The 17,851-nt window shown below is 34.3% G+C and overlaps 1 protein-coding gene across 1 annotated transcript; it reads right to left on the bottom strand.

Moving 5' to 3' along the window:
- Window positions 1–6,465: 6,465 nt before the first annotated feature.
- Window positions 6,466–13,930, bottom strand: LOC117113587 (alpha-1,3-mannosyl-glycoprotein 4-beta-N-acetylglucosaminyltransferase C-like). Its single transcript, XM_033256971.1, has 4 exons — window positions 13,712–13,930; window positions 11,905–11,969; window positions 10,004–10,061; window positions 6,466–9,242 (listed from the first exon to the last, which is right to left on the bottom strand). The coding sequence occupies exons 1-4, from the start codon at window positions 13,806–13,808 to the stop codon at window positions 8,089–8,091; spliced, it is 1,374 nt and encodes a 457-aa protein (XP_033112862.1). The 5' UTR covers window positions 13,809–13,930; the 3' UTR covers window positions 6,466–8,088.
- Window positions 13,931–17,851: the final 3,921 nt, after the last annotated feature.

Here is a 17,851-nt window from a genome sequence, read left to right as displayed (position 1 = left end):
TCACGGTCACGGGCCGAGATAATATCTCAGTAATAGTGCAATTCGTTATAATGTTTTTGGTAATTTCAAATTCCCTTTTTGTTGTGCTACACAGCAACATTAGAGTATTGCAAACATTAAAAATACTTAAGCAAAGAATACTTATCAATAGTCATTCTGTTCACAACCTAGTAGGCCTATTCAATATAAAGAGAAAGTTAAAACAATAAGAAATTGCATTCGGTGTATTATAAACGTTAGTAATATAAACATAAAAAACATATATGATAAGCATACTTTATAAATCAATTTAACATAATGTTAATACTGATAATTACACAAATTAAATAACATTAATTAAATGAAATATATCTAATGATATATCATATTATGCTACCAACAACCGTAACAGATAATTTGAAATAAAAGTAGGCATAATAATAAAAGAAAAAAATGGAACTGGCCTCAAAAGTACTGTAGAAGTACAGAAATAATATTGCCGCTCATTGCCGGAGTTTTTTGTTTTTGTTTTGTTGATGAACACATTAATATGGTTATACAGAACGTTGAGGAAATAGATGTGATAACCACAAGAGCAACGTTAATAAAGATATCCTGTCTTCCTTCCTGTATTTCTTATGCATCTGTTCACAACCTAGTACCGTAATAGAGAAATCCTATTCTTACTAAGGTATGATTCAAGAAAAAAACATTAGGCATAATCAATTCAATTTAATCCAATAACATTTATTGGCAATTAATAATAATAATTATTATTATTACTATTATTATTAATAATATAGAGGCAGTCGAATGGAACGATGTATTCCATGAACATGAAACATTAAATACAAATTGCCTATATAATATAAACAAAATTCATTAAGATGTTTACCTACCCTAAATTGTCAAATATGCGGTAAATAAATTCTCATTTAAAAACAATACCGGTATTTAATAATAATAGCCTTAAAAACAACAACTGATGGTGATTCGATAATATGTTTGGGCAATAAATTCAAAAGGGATGCAGCAGAAAATGAATATGATGTATAACCAAATGTTTTGATGGTAATTCGAGGAACAACTAAAAGATTTTTATTTGAAGAACGGAGGCAAGTAGGTGGGACATAAGCATGAATGAGATCAACAAAGTAAATGGGTTGGTTGTGAAAAGTGCTTTGAATGTTAATAACAGGATTTTATATTTGATACGAGATACAATACGAAGCCAATGTAAATCATAAAGAACCGGTGATATATGTGAGCGTCTTGAAGTAAGTGTTAGAATACGTGCAGCAGAATTTTAGAGACGTTGAAGGCGATTTATCGCAGTTTTTGGTAAGGAGTAGAAAAGTGAGTTTCAATAATCAAGATAGGACGTGACCAATGCATTTATTAATATGGCAGCTGTGTGTTTTGGAATATATTTTCTGATGTTAGCGATATTACGTAGGTGAAAGTTAGTAGTTTCAGTAATGTGACTTATATGGTTATTAAAAGAAAGAGATTCATCAAAGTAAACACCAAGGTTTTTAACAGAATGTGAAGGAAATATAGTGCAAGACTTAAAGGAAAGGGAAGAAATATTAATTTTAGATCGAAAGTGTTTAGTGCAGTAAATTATGAATTCAGTTTTAGTATGATTAAGCCGTAGCATGTTGTGAGAAAGCCAGGATGATATTTTACAAAGACAATCTTCAAGTCGAGCAGTAATTTCATTTGATTCTGAGGGATTAAAATCAATATAAATTTGTAAGTCATCAGCGTATAAATGATATTGTAAATTAAGATTTTTTATTATATCAGTAAGGAGGTAAAAAAGAAGGGGACCCAGTGTCAGAAACTTTGTAATAAACTGAAAGACGTTGTAAAAGAATTTGGTGATCGACTGTGTCAAATGCTGATGAAAGATTTCTTTATTATGCTTTTTATATTATTTTACATATATGTATAGATGTGTGCATGTGTGTATATGTATTTATATATATGTATACATATATATACATATACATATATATATATATATTTACATATACATATATATATATTTACATATACATATATATACATATATATATATATATATTTATATACATACATATATATATTTACATATACATATATATAAATATATATATTTTCATATACATATATATATATTTACATATACATATATATATATATATATATATAGATTAAAAGGCAAAATACTGGAAAACAACAATGCTGTGGGAAACAATGGCTGGATCTCAGTAGAGATACAAAAATGATAAGCAACAGCTAAAAAGTAAACGTAAGTAAACAGCCAGAAATAGAACCAGAGCTTTCGGACAACACTAGTCCTTCCTCAGTGGCGAGTGAGTGATATATATATATATTTACATATACATATATATATATATATATTTACATATACATATATATATATATTTACATATATATATTTACATATACATATATATATATATATTTACATATACATATATATATATATACATTTACATATACATATATTTACATATACATATATATATTTACATATACATACATACAATATCATTACTAATTAATTAGACTTTCCTAATTTGAGCGGATTAATTTATAGCGACATAACTGATCATCTCCCTGTTTTTAATATTTCGTATTTTTCACGTGCTGTAAGTGGCTCAAATAAGAAAGAGAGTTTTAAATTTAGAAAAATTAATTCCACCACCTTAGAAAATTTCCGTCACGACGTGTCCACTCAATAGTGGTCTGAAGTCATAAGTAGTCAAGACCCTGATAAAGCATATTCTAATTTTGTAACCACATTAAAGAAAATTTACGATAAACATTTTCCTCTACTGAATTCTACCAAAAAGCCGAGTAAGATTAAACTATGAATGTCAGATGGTCTGCTGAAATCAATAAAGTATAAACAGAAGTTATATGCTAAATTTCTTCATTGCCCCTCTACTAAAAATGATAGAGCTTACAAAGAATTCTGCAATAAATTAAACTATATTATTAAAAATACAAAAAAAATATTTCCAAAATACATTTCTAAAACATAAAAAAGATATCAAGGCAACTTGGAAAACCATTAATTCTTTAATCAATAAAACAAGTAGGGAACAATCCAATACCTCCTTTTACTGTGATGAAGAATTCACCAATGATCCAGATATAATTTCTAATGCTTTTAACAAATTTTTTGTCGAAATTGGACCCTCCCTTTCAAACAAAATTCCCAATGTTAACAACTCATTTAAAGAATTTCTTCCTAGCCCAACCCATAACACTATGTTTCTTGCCCCAGTTGATGAGGCTGAAGTGATTAAAATACCTGCCTCTTTTAAAACCATCAAATCCCCAGGTATTGATGATTTCCATACTAAGGCCATCAAATATATTGCTAATTTCATCTCTCGTCCATTATGTCATATATTTAATATTGCATTAACTAACGGTGTGTTCCCAGACAAGATGAAGTTAGCACGCGTCACCCCTATTTATAAATCGGGCATCAAATCTGACCTTTCTAACTATCGACCAATTTCAATACTATCAATTTTTTCGAAGGCCTTGGGTAATTTACAATCGAGTTTTCTCATTTATTTCAAAATATGACATACTTTATGAAAAGCAGTTCGGTTTCAGAAAAGGATATAGTACATCTATGGCCCTTATTGATCTTACTAACAAAATTGTTAATGCATTTGCAATCGCCATCTTGCAATTGGACTTTTTATAGATCTCTCCCAGGCTTTCGACACAATTGATCACAATATTCTCTTATTTAAATTATCTCGCTATGGAATTCGTGGCCCCGCACTTACCCTTCTCAAAAGTTACCTCTCCAACCGGACCCAGTGTACTAAATATTCTACCTCATATCAAATTACAGACCAATCACTTGTGGAGTTCCTCAAGGTTCTTTACTGGGTCCACTCCTTTTCATTTTGCACATCAATGATATCCACCAATCCTCTAACTTACTTATTTTCTTCCTTTATGCTGATGACACCACTGTTTTTTTATTCTGACCATGATATCCAATCATTATTTGATACTGTCAACTCCAATCTGATTCCTTGTCCCAATACTTTGTTGCTAATAAACTTTCAATTAACCATAACAAATGTAACTTCATCTTGTTTGGGACCCCACAAAAGTTAAAATGTATTGATACCACTCCTTTTAAAATTTTTATCGATAATTATGACAACCCTCTGTTCAGTCAGCTAAGTGGCCTATCATGGAAAAAACATATCCACGAAATTGAAAACAAAATTTAAAAAAGCCTTGGTATTATTTTTAGATTATCCCCATTTGTACGCCCTAATATTCTTCGTATTCTTTACTGCTCTTTAATCCTTCCTTATTTGAGCTACTGCAACATTGTTTGGGGCAATACTTATTTATCCAATATTAACAGACTTCAAGTTCTCCACAAAAAAAGGCTATTAGACTTATATCTGGCGCTCCACCACGGTCTCACTCCTCTCCCCTGTTCTCCAATTTAAACCTTCTCAAACTCCCTGATAATAACCATATTCAACAAGGTACTTTCTTATACACTGCCATTAATTCTATTCTCCCTAACCATCTATGTAATATGTTTACCCTAAATCACTCCATTCACAATTATCATACTCGATCCAGAAATGATATTCACATACCTAATCATAACACCAACTATTTTTAACACAATATTAGATACACTGGAATAATTTACCATCCTCAATTATGAACTCAGATTCCATGAAGTCTTTTACCAATAAACTCAGGAATCACCTTGTCTCGCAATACAAAAATTAATTTAATCGTGACTCGTCTTGCTTGTGTGTGTTTGTGTTGTGTGTTTGTTTGTTTGTTTGTTTGTTTGTTTGTTTTATCTCTGTGTGTTTTTGTGATTTTGTGTTCAGGCCTGCCCAATACAAGATTTTTTTTTTATAAATCTTCTCGGGCATGTGCCCTCTGCCTTTTGATTTTGTTTCACAAACCTATCGTTTTTAATGAACTCTGTTATTCAATTGCAAATGGAAGAAAATAAATGTATTTTTGAATTGAATTGAATCTGTCTCTTATACACATCTAGATGTGTATAAGAGACAGTATATATAGCTAGGTAGTTTAGTTTAGCTTTTAAGGGTTTCACATGTAGAGCAATTGGTGGGATACCCTTATCCACCTATCTTGAAAAAGAGTGATATGTAAAAAGTATGTTTATTGTGACTGATTTGTGGAATAAAGAATTGAATTGAATTGAACAATCGCCTGATACAGCATACAATAAATTTCCAGACAAAATTACTAACGCATATAATACATGTTTTCCATTACAATCAAATCGTGGAAAATTAAAACCCAATCGTGTTCCTCGTAACTGGATAACACAAACTATTCTAAAATCTATAGGCCTAAATCGTAAAAATAAACTTTACAAAAAGTATATTTCAGAACCAACTTTTATTTTTTAACTTTTTTAAATAAATATAAACTTTCCCGTTACCATAATACATTAACCACTCTGATTAGATATGCCAAAAAAGATTTATTTTACAGAAGAATTGAATAGAAATAAAAATAACCTTTAAAACTTGGAATATCCTATATGATCTTCCGGGTCGAACAAGAAAATAAATATAAAAACATAAATATGAAAATTAACGCCATCGATTGTTCTGACCCTAATTTAATTTCTAATAGTTTCAATAATATTGTTTCCGTAATGTCGGTACTGATTTAGCTTCAGGAATTTCTATAATCGATAAAGACGGTTTTAAATATTATTTAAATAACATATCACCACCCATGAGCTCTGTATTCCTTTCACCAACTGATTGTAGATGAAATCAATACTTGTGAATTATTGAATTCTAAATCCAGTCCGCCAGGATACGATGACTTAAAATTAGGTATCATAAAAAAATATCATCCATTTCTTAGCAGCCCCTCTAACGCATAGGCCTATTTTTAATGCGTCCATTTTCTTTGATATTTTTCTATCTTAGTTAAAAATATCAAAGGTAGTCCCCATTTACAAATCTGGTGCGCATAACCTTATGAGCAATTATGATTGATGTAACATTCAGTTGTAAATTTGTGTTTGTGGGACAAATGTGCTATTCCTACTTCCCATCATCTTTTTCTTCCATTCTAGTACAGACCACCTGTCGGTGTATTTTCGTACTGAATGAGGGTAGGGGCTGTGAGATGGGACCAGTACACCGGGGTAACCCCCTACCGATCGTCTCGAAAGATGTAATGGATACAGTAGTGCAAATGAGTCAATTATGTTACGTTCGAAACAAGCCGATATTATGGCTGTAGATTTCGGATCCAGACCTTAACTGGTCAGCCATTCGATTAGCCCATCACTTTGGAATAACATGTTCTGATTACTATGTGTAACATTTCCAGACAGGTTCATTGTCACTTTACTATTTTACAAAAAAAAGAACTCATATCAAAAATTAAATAAAGCAGATATTCATATAATTCAGTAGTTGAATTTAAAGTATGTTGTTTATTCAAAAAGTATTTCAAGGTGTGAAAGTTGATAGCCATAAACCCAAGATAAACAATATTTAAAATTCTTATTATTTCTACATTTTCAGTCAAACCTAGGCAGTACAGTATATTGCACCAATGAAGCTTTCTAGTTGATAGCATTATAGGCAATTCATGATACACTATTAACAAATCAAAAAACTCTAAGAAATGACGAATCTGATTAGCCCTTAAAATAAATTTAAAAAAAAAACATTTAATGTACTGTTTCACTTTGAATAGTAGGGCTAAGTCCCAACAAAACAACAGCACAAACACCTGAACACATGCATTTAGGACAGCATGTGATACTATCCATATAGCAAATACTATCCCTGTTCTGATTGGGGATCAATTGAATGAATACTAACCTAGGCTGCTCTTACAGGCTTCAACAATAGCAGTGACGCAACAGCTATGAGGTTACTGGCTAAAGCCATGACCCAGATCATAAGGGTGCCCCGGAACATTCAGCAATACTGTATTCTATTTTGCCTGAAATCAACCTTTCAAAGTATCAGGACATGTAATAAAACATTAACATACAAGCCTAAGACATAAAAAAAAATGACAAGAAGTGTGACTTCCCCAGGGTAGTAGGGCCTCAGGCCTCTTGGTTACGCCACTGAACAATAGTACTACTATTTGGAATGAATTTGATAATTGCACTCTCTACCTAATTAACATTACACATACTGTACCATTGAACAATATTTCATAAAGTATTAAATAATTGCTATCATAAATTCTACATTACAAAAGTAGGTACAACCATTTGGAGGGATTCATTTTCAGTTAGCAAATAGGCCTCAGGCACATAATGTAAAAAGTTCAATATAATCATCATCTCTATATTTCAAAAGGAATATTGCTTTTTATCAGGCAACAACAGGTGACAGAACAGCTGTGGTAATCATGGCTGTCAACCATGGTCAATGGTCTAAATCCCACACCAGTGATAGCCCTTGGGGGAGGGTCAGGCATTATCAGGGAGAGATGGTCCTTCCAAGAAGAACACAATACATCGAATTAAAGTTTTTTTTTATGTATTTTGGGGTTGGTACATATTTTCGAAGCCTTTCAACCCTTTAATTGTCAGAGCTTTAGGTGCCTTGCCACCAGCACTATCATCAGAGGATTTGGGGCCCATCAGTAATGCCATCTTCAAACCCCTCCCTCCCTTTTTTGATCAAATATTGCCGCTACCACAGTCCCACACCGAATCAAATCCTTGGGCAAGGCACTTATAACTGATACTGATTCATACACCCCATTGTGTATGATTGGTAAAGGCCAATTCAGATGTTGTACGACGGGGGCAGTCACGTCATAGAATGCCAAAACATGTTTAATATTTCTCAGGACGGCTTAAGACTGTCCCCCAACGATAAATTGTGTTGGGCTGCGTAGTATGACACTGTCTGTACATTCTTTTATTTGAAACTGAAGAATGATAAATACACAACCCCAAAAATACAGTATACTGCCATGTTTAAATTTCTCAATTCATACTCCTTTAATATAATAATGATGATGAAGATGACGACGACAAAAATATATTAAACTGGTGGTTCATTTTTTCACCCAAACATCTATTTCACGGAGCAATACCCAATTAGGTTGACTTCCAGTTATCAAGACCTTCAGACACGCCACATCAGATTTGATTCCATCATCAATGTCCTGCACATCGATTTTGCCATTGTTAAAAACCGCCAGCTCTACCTCATCTTGGCATGTGGGTGGGGAATTCTCATTAAATTTTAACACCTGCCTCCCGGCTGTTAAAAGTGCGCTGTATAGAATATCGTGCGGATGACCAGATGATCCAGTTTCAAATACAACACGTTTCAATCGCACAGCTTCATGAAAAATAACCAGGATAACATCACCGACTCTTGGCACGCGTCCCCAAAAATACCCAGGATCATTCGTGTAGGCTAAATTTGGTGCATACATACTAAAGGTGGAAATGCTACTGTAGACTTCAGCAGGGGGGTTATCTGCAAAGTGTGTGCGGCCATTTTCTTCAAAGAATCGGTCTTTCAATGGTTGTTCTTTTTCATGCAATGAGGAAAAAGTTCCAACATGCTGAAAAAGCGATGGAACACGAAGTAAGGTTTTCTTCTGTCCATTGAGTACATTGAAATATTTAAGCAAGTAGTCTATTGGCTGGTCTTGAAAAAATATGAGTACAAAGTCCATGAACCGCTTCAAATCTGTCGATCTAAAGACTTTCCCAATGAATCCCAGCTCAGAAAACTCCAAAGTACTCCAGTTCTCATTCATGTTCAGTACTATATATTCTTGAATTGATTGCACAAATTTCGGGCTAGCCCTTACATCATCTTCTAGCTGCATGTAATAGTCAGTTAAGTTGTAGCAGTACTGGTAAAGAAATGCGTAATCTAAAACCTGTTTAGTTCTCCATATTACACGTTTTTCACTATCCCCATAATTGTGTTTAAGATTTTGGAAAGTGGGGTAGTAGCCATTTGGAGCCTGGATGACTCGGATTAAACCTGAATCCACAAAATTGTAGAATCTTTTTCCAATTTGTTGGGAAACTTCCTGATTATAGGTAGCATTAAAATCGGCAGTAAAGACAACAATTATTATCATCTTTTTATCTTCTTCGGATGTATTGTCTATGATTGACTGTAGTGTTTCCAGGATGTAGAAGCCTTTCTCACGATGTATAGTAGGAATACCAATTGTTAAAAAACCTAGAAATACAAAAATCAAGTTTATTAAACTATTCTTAAGGATTTTGTAGGAAGACTTATGAATGCAGTGTCAGTCAATCTTAACAAATGACTAATCAGAACATTGCTAAGATTATGCACTTGTCCCACAAAGGTCAAACCTTCCCCCACCTCCACCAACTCAGGCATATAAATACTAAAGTATTATTAAGCACGGAAGAAAGAAATAGTTGGAAAAGCGACGACATTCAAAGAATTTTTTAACACCAACACTAAACTGATAAAAACTTCCCAACATCTTTGTTACCAACCGTCTCACATCATACGGGACAGTCCCGTATTTCAAAGTGATTTTTGATGAAGCCTGCATTTTGCAGAAATACATGCATGATCACAAATTTGTCAAACATTTGGCACAAGTCTATAGGTGATAACAAATTATCACAAATTCAGGGGAAAATGTATTTTAAAGAAATTGGTTTATTAAAAATATAGAAATGGTCATGCAGTAACTTGAGTCATTAGAAGTTTTCATTGTCTCGTTTGACAAAGACAATTTCTCTATCTTGACCATAACATCCCAGCCAACTATGCACTTAGTAGAATCTAGCAGGCACACGTGGTCTTGCAAATTCATTGTCACAACTAACATTGATTATGTTACTGATACCCCGAGTCCACCGGGGCTCCACCCCGGACCCCGGCGGGGGCCCTTGCGGCCCCTGGCCAACTGGTGTAGCCACGCATTTAAAATCTTTCAGGTTGGTAACTATGCAACATACCTTCTGAATTTAGATGTTCACCTTTGACATTCGGAAGCATTCTTGCCTGCCATTTAACCTGTTGAAAAGAAATTTAATCTAAGTGATGCAATTATTTTAAATGTTTTACAAAATAAGCAGAAAACAATGAACAAATTTAGTAAAAGGCAGGCAAATAAATATATAAATATTGCTTAAATATTTATAAACCTAAGTTTTATCTATGTTAACTACTATTTATACTAACATATAATAATACAAAATGCTTAATAACAAAAATATTATTATGAGTATATTCAAATAATAATCAAATGTTAATAAGAATACGATTATTAGATCCAATTTAACAATTACACTGATGGCTAAGATGATACTATAACAGTAACAATAACAATAATAATAACAAAAGCACTCAGTAGAGAGCATAATTCCACCCATAGCAAATCCCTTTCTATAAAATAAATCTCCCAAAATATGTTCCTAATTTACCTTAACCACCACCACCACCACCACTACCCCAACTCACACCACTCCTCTTCAAAAACACACAGTAACTTGCCCAAACACTTTTTTATTTCAAAGAGGGGTATATTTCCACTTTATGTCTGGGTTTCGTGGACTCATTTTTTAGAGTGGACACTTTCAGATTTTGTAAGTCGTGGCACTGTTGGCCTACTTTTAACTACACATGTTACGTTTTGAACACAGAATTCAAGCAAACATATAGTATTGATGCATTATATTTTCAACTACTGACACTGTAAAAAATATGACAACCCACCTACTTTCCAACCACCACCTATTTAAAAAAATAATAAACTAACCCGGCCAACTGGAAACACCTTTTACTGCATTAGTTGTATACCTGCCAATTCTTCTGGTTAAAAACACTGGAACGCTTTACTCTTGTTACCAAAAAAATACATGCCAATTATTGGTGTTGAAATGGAAATATTATGCAATTAGTCAAATTAATATAATAGAAATATGGGATATTTGTTTTTAGCATCACATGTTTAAATATAAAGATTTGCATTAAAAAAATTGCCAATCAATTCCCAAAAAAAGCGAAGTTAGTACACACTAAACGCTGTACACATTTACTGTAATTGCATTAACTTGAATATTCATTATATAGTTATTGTATCTGCCTATGGAGGATAAATATATTCTTTAAATGGTCCTCATAGAGTATCCACACCCTACTTCAGATCATCACCAAAATTTTAATATTTCTTCATTGATATATGACAAACTATTCTGGAAAGTTTCATTTTGAGTGATTTATGTATCGGACCTAATGCCCCTCAAATCCACACCCAAATTTGGATTGTCACCGAACTTGGATAATCTTCCTTGTAAATTGATTACAATTTCACGAAAGTTCCATTCAGATCAGTTGATTATTTAAAATATCTGGTCTGGGGCATTTTCTTCTGAATGGTCCTCATATCCACACCCTACTCCAGATCGTCACCAAAACTTTAATAACCTCATCATTGGTTCGTTCATTCAACACTCCCCATAACTTTCATTTGGATCTGTGCAGCCGTTTTTGAGATATTTTGAACACAACACACACACACAACTGAAAACATACACTATACTGTATCTCCTGGCGGAGATAATAATAATAATGGATCATGGTGGTCATGGTTATAAGGATGATGATGATGCTAAGATACTGATATATATATTTAGTTAGCAATCAATTTATTGTAAAATATTGTAGCAATATCAAAACTAGACTAAAAATAATGACCACAAAAACATACAATATTACAATCACCATAACAAATATCACATGACTTTATATTTTCATTGCCGATTTTTTTAGGTTCAGTACAGACTCCAAAAGTATGCATTTTCTTTTAGTTTTATAGCGTATGCAGATTTTATAAGACGATATAACATGTTCATACCTGACTATCCCTGAAGATATCGTCATTTGGAATCTTGGACGATTCTGAAAAACAAGGCTGCTTACCTGCAAATACAATAAATACAAAAACCATGATTGTAAAAAGGAATTTGATTTTTTTGATTATCTGAGTGCTATACTAAATCATCAATCATCAATACATCCAATGTGTGGGCGCACATTATATCACCACCACTAGGACCTGCCACTACAAAGTATACAGGTCTCCCTCCAATGAAAGACCCCTCAAATTAAGAACCATCTTTAATTAAAGACAACTGTTCTATGGTCCCAAATAAACAAATGTCTTAAAATCTTTATTATTCTAATGAGTGACCAAAGCTGCTAAAAACCATGGAAACCCCAGTCCGAAAACCTGTATTTTAAAATTAATTATATCATCATTATTTATTTATTGTCTATTTGAATTCACACTGACAAAAAAAGCTGCAGCAGGACAGTAGCCAGTGATGGAGAGGGCAAACAAGTGCAAAGCACCACTAAAAACAGCCCAAACCGTAAAATTGCACTACCCATAATAACCATTATCAGTCAAAAAATAAACTATAAAATAAATAACGCTGTGGCTAGAAATACGGTACCATATTTCTACTTCCATTTTCTAAAGGTACGGTAAATAGCATTACGTCACCATCAACATGAAGTTTTCAACCCCCAAAATCTCATCCCAAGTTTTATTCCAAGAAGCCTAGGTTATAAACAGTACTCAAAATTACCAAACTTTACAATATGCCGACGGCGACCAAAATATCATACACTTTGAATACACATGCAACTGTACATTTACCCAACTTTACGCAGACTTGGTCGCTGTTATTCCCCCAATCGTAAACATCGTTCTGCCGCCAAAATCCATCGATCAAGAGAATGTTTCCCTAATCACGCGATTATTAGTGTCAAATTTTCCAAATATAATTTTGTTGCAGACTCATTTAAAGCAGTGCTACGGACCAGTATATAAAATGCTAGTAGGCCTTATTAACAGTTTTACAGTATTCAGTTTTTTAGTAGATTAGACCAAAGACTGAGTAGTATGTCAATTCTCTTATAAATCGAAAAGGCTAAGCAAGGCCTGGGCCTACGTCAAAAGTTTGGTCTTGAGGATTCAGGCATTGCTTGATATGGCTATAGTGCCCCTAAAATCCTATCCCATGTTTTAGTCCAAGAAGCCTAGGTTATAATAGTGAATATGCAGTATTTAAATTTACCTATTTTATTTTGTCATATAAATATATTAGACCAAAGACTGAGTATTATGTCAACTCTCTTATTAAGCGAAGAGGCTAAGCAAGGCATGGGCCTGCATCAAAAGTTTGGTCCAGTGAGGATTCAGGCATTGCTTGATATGGCTATAGATAAATGATATGACTCTTATTACTGAGTGAAACCCTTATGCCTATTTATCAATCACAGTATTATAAGAAAAATTTTTAGTTTAGTTTTTTTAGTTTTAATTTGGAATCACTTTTATTACAGTGGCACACATCCAAAATGGTGGTGCATCCAAAGAGAAAAATCAACAGAAAATAACTTAACTACGAAAGTCATTACAGAACTAAAGGTTCTAGGGGCTAATCCAGCATATTCTTTGCTAGTCACACCACTGACACTGTGTGCGATCTGCAATGCCAATGCCGCTCTTAAACATTAACGTCACACACATCTCGACACTTTATTGGGTGATGGTGACGTAATGCCATTTACCGTCCTTTAGCAAATGGAGGTAGAAATATGGTACTGTATCTCTAGCAATGGCGAATAAATAATATTAACAACACATCTCTTACTCATCCAGTTAACGGTCCTAATAAGCCAGGTGTTGAAAAGAAACATCATGACCAGTAACATCACTAATATTTGGTTCCATCTTCTTCCAGCTGGCATCGTAAAACTACAATTGATGATCTATGCTAACACACTACCATCTCTACACATCATAATGTGCCAACCTAAACATAAATAACTGTTCTTCCTTCAAGTTGTATCTGTGGAGAAATGATAAAGTGCACAATAATGCAAAAGAAACTGCTGAAAAAATATTATTACACCATTGTTTCACTTTACATCCTTTACATACATAACTAAATACAGTGGTTCCACTTTCATATTGATGATTGAATTAAGTGATAAATATTTTATTTCGCACAAAGAAATGCATGATGAGAAAATCTGTGCATAGTTTGTATTAATATTAAAAGTCATCAGTTTCGAAATTGCAAAATGAGCAAGCTTAAAGATTTAAAGTATCCTAAGCAAAAATGGATTTCTTCATCACTTTCATGAAGCCAGAATACAGGCCCAGGTCTATAGACTGATGACAAAAGTTTGTGGATTTTAATATTTTAAGTTACGTCAATATTATACACTGCCATTATTGTTTCAATATAGGCCTTTTTCACGAAGCGGTAGACATCGTGAAGTGATGACAAACATTGCGAATCAGCGGTGCATAACCAACAGAAATAAGCTTTTGGGCTGATTTTCTGACATCATGTTATTTAAAAAATCATAACTCCATAACGGGGCGTCGTATCCAACAAATTTTCCAGCAAAATGTTCTTAAAAGACTAGTCTACACCATTATATGATTGAAAAAAATTGAAAAATGTTTTTGACCTCTGAAATCAAGATGGAAAAAGAAAAGCCTATCTAAGTAGTGTATTAAAATAGGTATGCATTACAGTGCAGTAGTACTAGTAATACTCTGGACTAGCATTGTTTTATTTACCATATGAGAGTTTCCTGTGTTAAAAACATGACTTACTATACTATACTTCTTTATAAAACATAACTTGTACTTTATAATAAGAGAAATCTGTATATTATCGGTACCTGGAACAGACGGAGACCTAAAGACAGAGTTTTTTTAGCCGGAATGCAGTACCCAGCTATAGAACACTATCCATGCTCAGCATGGAGTAACGCCTACGCGTTCTCGTACGAAAATCCGCAAGCCACCGACCCTATGTGTATAATAATTTTGATAAACAATCATAATTCTCTGTACTATCTACTAAACATTTAACGATCAATGAACGTCCTTGTGTTGTGGTCATGTTAGACTGTTATATTTTTCAAGAAGATCATTCAGCAAACAACATAAAACAAAATTCCCACGTCGGTGCATGCATAAAACGTATAATTTCCTTATAACTTCCTTATGATTTAGGCCTAAGGAAATATAGGTGACAAAGTGTTCTTCCTTATGTTGTGGTCATATTAGAATATAATATCATTAAAGACCATTCAACAAACAACATGAAACATATATCAAACTTTTAGGTTAAAATTTCCGCTTCCAAACATGCATATAATGTAATTTTTTAGATATATGATATTTTCATGACAGTCGAGAATGTACTGATTATATAACTTATAGATAATTACTGTTGTCCGATTGTGTGCATTGAAAATGTGATGACGAATTCGGGATACGGGCCACGGTTGACACTCATATCAAAGGGCCTGTTAATTAACCTTGCACAGGAGCCTGTCGTCACCTGCTACAATGCCTTCTCCTCCTTATCATCATCATCCCATCATTAACATCATCATCGCAATTATTAATTGTCCATGCTAAAATGGGGGAAATCTTTTAATTCAGTGTGTATTCATTCATCAATAAAAGTCTCGTAATGCACGCAAGTGCATTTCTCCGCATCTAGAAAAATCAAAACTCTACGAAGCTAGGAGAACCTCATGACTACTACCACGCCCCTACCAAGTCTAAAATAATCTTCCAGCGACGGAACAACTGAGCAAACATTACGTTTTCTTCCCATGACCCCGCCCACTCAGGGAACCCATTATGTGCGATAGTCAGGGTAAAGCTCGATTTCCATATAATCGCTCACCCTATCGGCAACACTCACCGACAGTTATCGGGAAGGTCGAACCTGGTTCTACTTTTCCGAATTCGTTGCAGACGCAGAAGAATCAGGGTACATTGCTAGCTGCCCTGCGCAAAGGCACCCTGATTCGTCTGTGAACCACAACTGACATGACTGTCGGCGATAGGGTGAACGATTCTTGGAAACCGAGCTAAGACTCTGGATCAACGCCTGAGAGGCCACTATTCTCAAAAATGTCTATTCCCTCAGCCCCAACCATGGTGGGGGCAGTGAGGTGGACCCTCACGCACCCCCTACCGCCAGATCCTCCGCCCCAGGGGTGTCTAAAACATAACTTGTACTTTATAATAAGAGAAATCTGTATATTATCGGTACCTGGAACAGACCGAGACCTAAAGACAGAGTTTTTTTAGCCGGAATGTAGTACCCAGCTATAGAACACTATCCATGCTCAGCATGGAGTAACGCCTACGCGTTCTCGTACGAAAATCCACAGGCCACCGACCCTATGTGTATAATGATTTTAATAAACAATCATAATTCTCTGTACTATCTACTAAACATTTAACGATCAATGAACGTCCTTGTGTTGTGGTCATATTAGACTGTTATATTTTTCAAGAAGATCATTCAGCAAACAACATAAAACAAAATTCCCACGTCGGTGCATGCATAAAAATTATAATTTCCTTATAACTTCCTTATGATTTAGGCCTAAGGAAATATAGGTGACAAAGTGTTCTTCCTCATGTTGTGGTCATATTAGAATATAATATCATTAAAGACCATTCAACAAACAACATGAAACATATATCAAACTTTTAGGTTAAAATTTCCGCTTCCAAGCATGCATATAATGTAATTTTTTAGATATATGATATTTTCATGACAGTCGAGAATGCTAAAATGGGGGAAATCTTTTAATTCAGTGTGTATTCATTCATCAATAAAAGTCTCGTAATGCACAAGTGCATTTCTCCGCATCTAGAAAAATCAAAACTCTACGAAGCTAGGAGAACCTCATGACTACTACCACGCCCCACCAAGTCTAAAATAACATTACGTTTTCTTCCCATGACCCCGCCCACTCAGGGAACCCATTATGTGCGATAGTCAGGGTAAAGCTCGATTTCCATATAATCGCTCACCCTATCGGCGGCAGTCACCGACAGTTATCGGAAAAGGTCGAACCTGGTTCAACTTTTCCGAATGCGTTGTAGACGCAGAAGAATCAGGGTACATTGCTAGCTGCCCTGCGCAAAGGCACCCCGATTCCTCTGTGAACCACAACTGACATGATTGTCGGCGATAGGGTGAGCGATTCTTTGCGATGCCCGTGAGGGGAGACGGAGAGGGGGAGCATAGCTCCCGTCGAGAGGAAGTCAATAATTATTTGTAGAGGAACACTGCTTTGAAAAAGCACCATCTTTTACCACCCACTACTGTGGCTAACTTGATTTATATTCTGTGCAACCATTTGTTTCTAGCCGTACCTATTGTGTAATGGAGTGTATCTGGTGGTATTTGAATCTGTTCAACCATGAAGCCTCCGTGGTCCTGTCTCTTATACACATCTGTACCCAGCTATAGAACACTATCCATGCTCAGCATGGAGTAACGCCTACGCGTTCTCGTACGAAAATCCGCAAGCCACCGACCCTATGTGTATAATAATTTTGATAAACAATCATAATTCTCTGTACTATCTACTAAACATTTAACGATCAATGAACGTCCTTGTGTTGTGGTCATGTTAGACTGTTATATTTTTCAAGAAGATCATTCAGCAAACAACATAAAACAAAATTCCCACGTCGGTGCATGCATAAAAATTATAATTTCCTTATAACTTCCTTATGATTTAGGCCTAAGGAAATATAGGTGACAAAGTGTTCTTCCTCATGTTGTGGTCATATTAGAATATAATATCATTAAAGACCATTCAACAAACAACATGAAACATATATCAAACTTTTAGGTTAAAATTTCCGCTTCCAAGCATGCATATAATGTAATTTTTTAGATATATGATATTTTCATGACAGTCGAGAATGTACTGATTATATAACTTATAGA

This window comes from Anneissia japonica, unplaced genomic scaffold (assembly GCF_011630105.1).
Source record: "Anneissia japonica isolate Jap-2015-1 unplaced genomic scaffold, ASM1163010v1 scaffold287748_len1686314_cov196, whole genome shotgun sequence".
NCBI classification, from domain to species: Eukaryota; Metazoa; Echinodermata; class Crinoidea; order Comatulida; family Comatulidae; genus Anneissia; species Anneissia japonica.
This window is presented reverse-complemented; position numbering and strand designations above follow the sequence as displayed.

Excerpts from the sequence above, each read along its gene's own strand:
- LOC117113587 (XM_033256971.1), bottom strand. The coding sequence starts at position 13,808 with ATGCCAGCTGGAAGAAGATGGAACCAAATATTAGTGATGTTACTGGTC. Across the intron at positions 10,062-11,904 it reads ATATCTTCAGGGATAGTCAG|GTTAAATGGCAGGCAAGAAT; the intron begins GTATGAACATGT and ends TCTTTTCAACAG. Across the intron at positions 9,243-10,003 it reads TGAACATCTAAATTCAGAAG|GTTTTTTAACAATTGGTATT; the intron begins GTATGTTGCATA and ends TTGTATTTCTAG.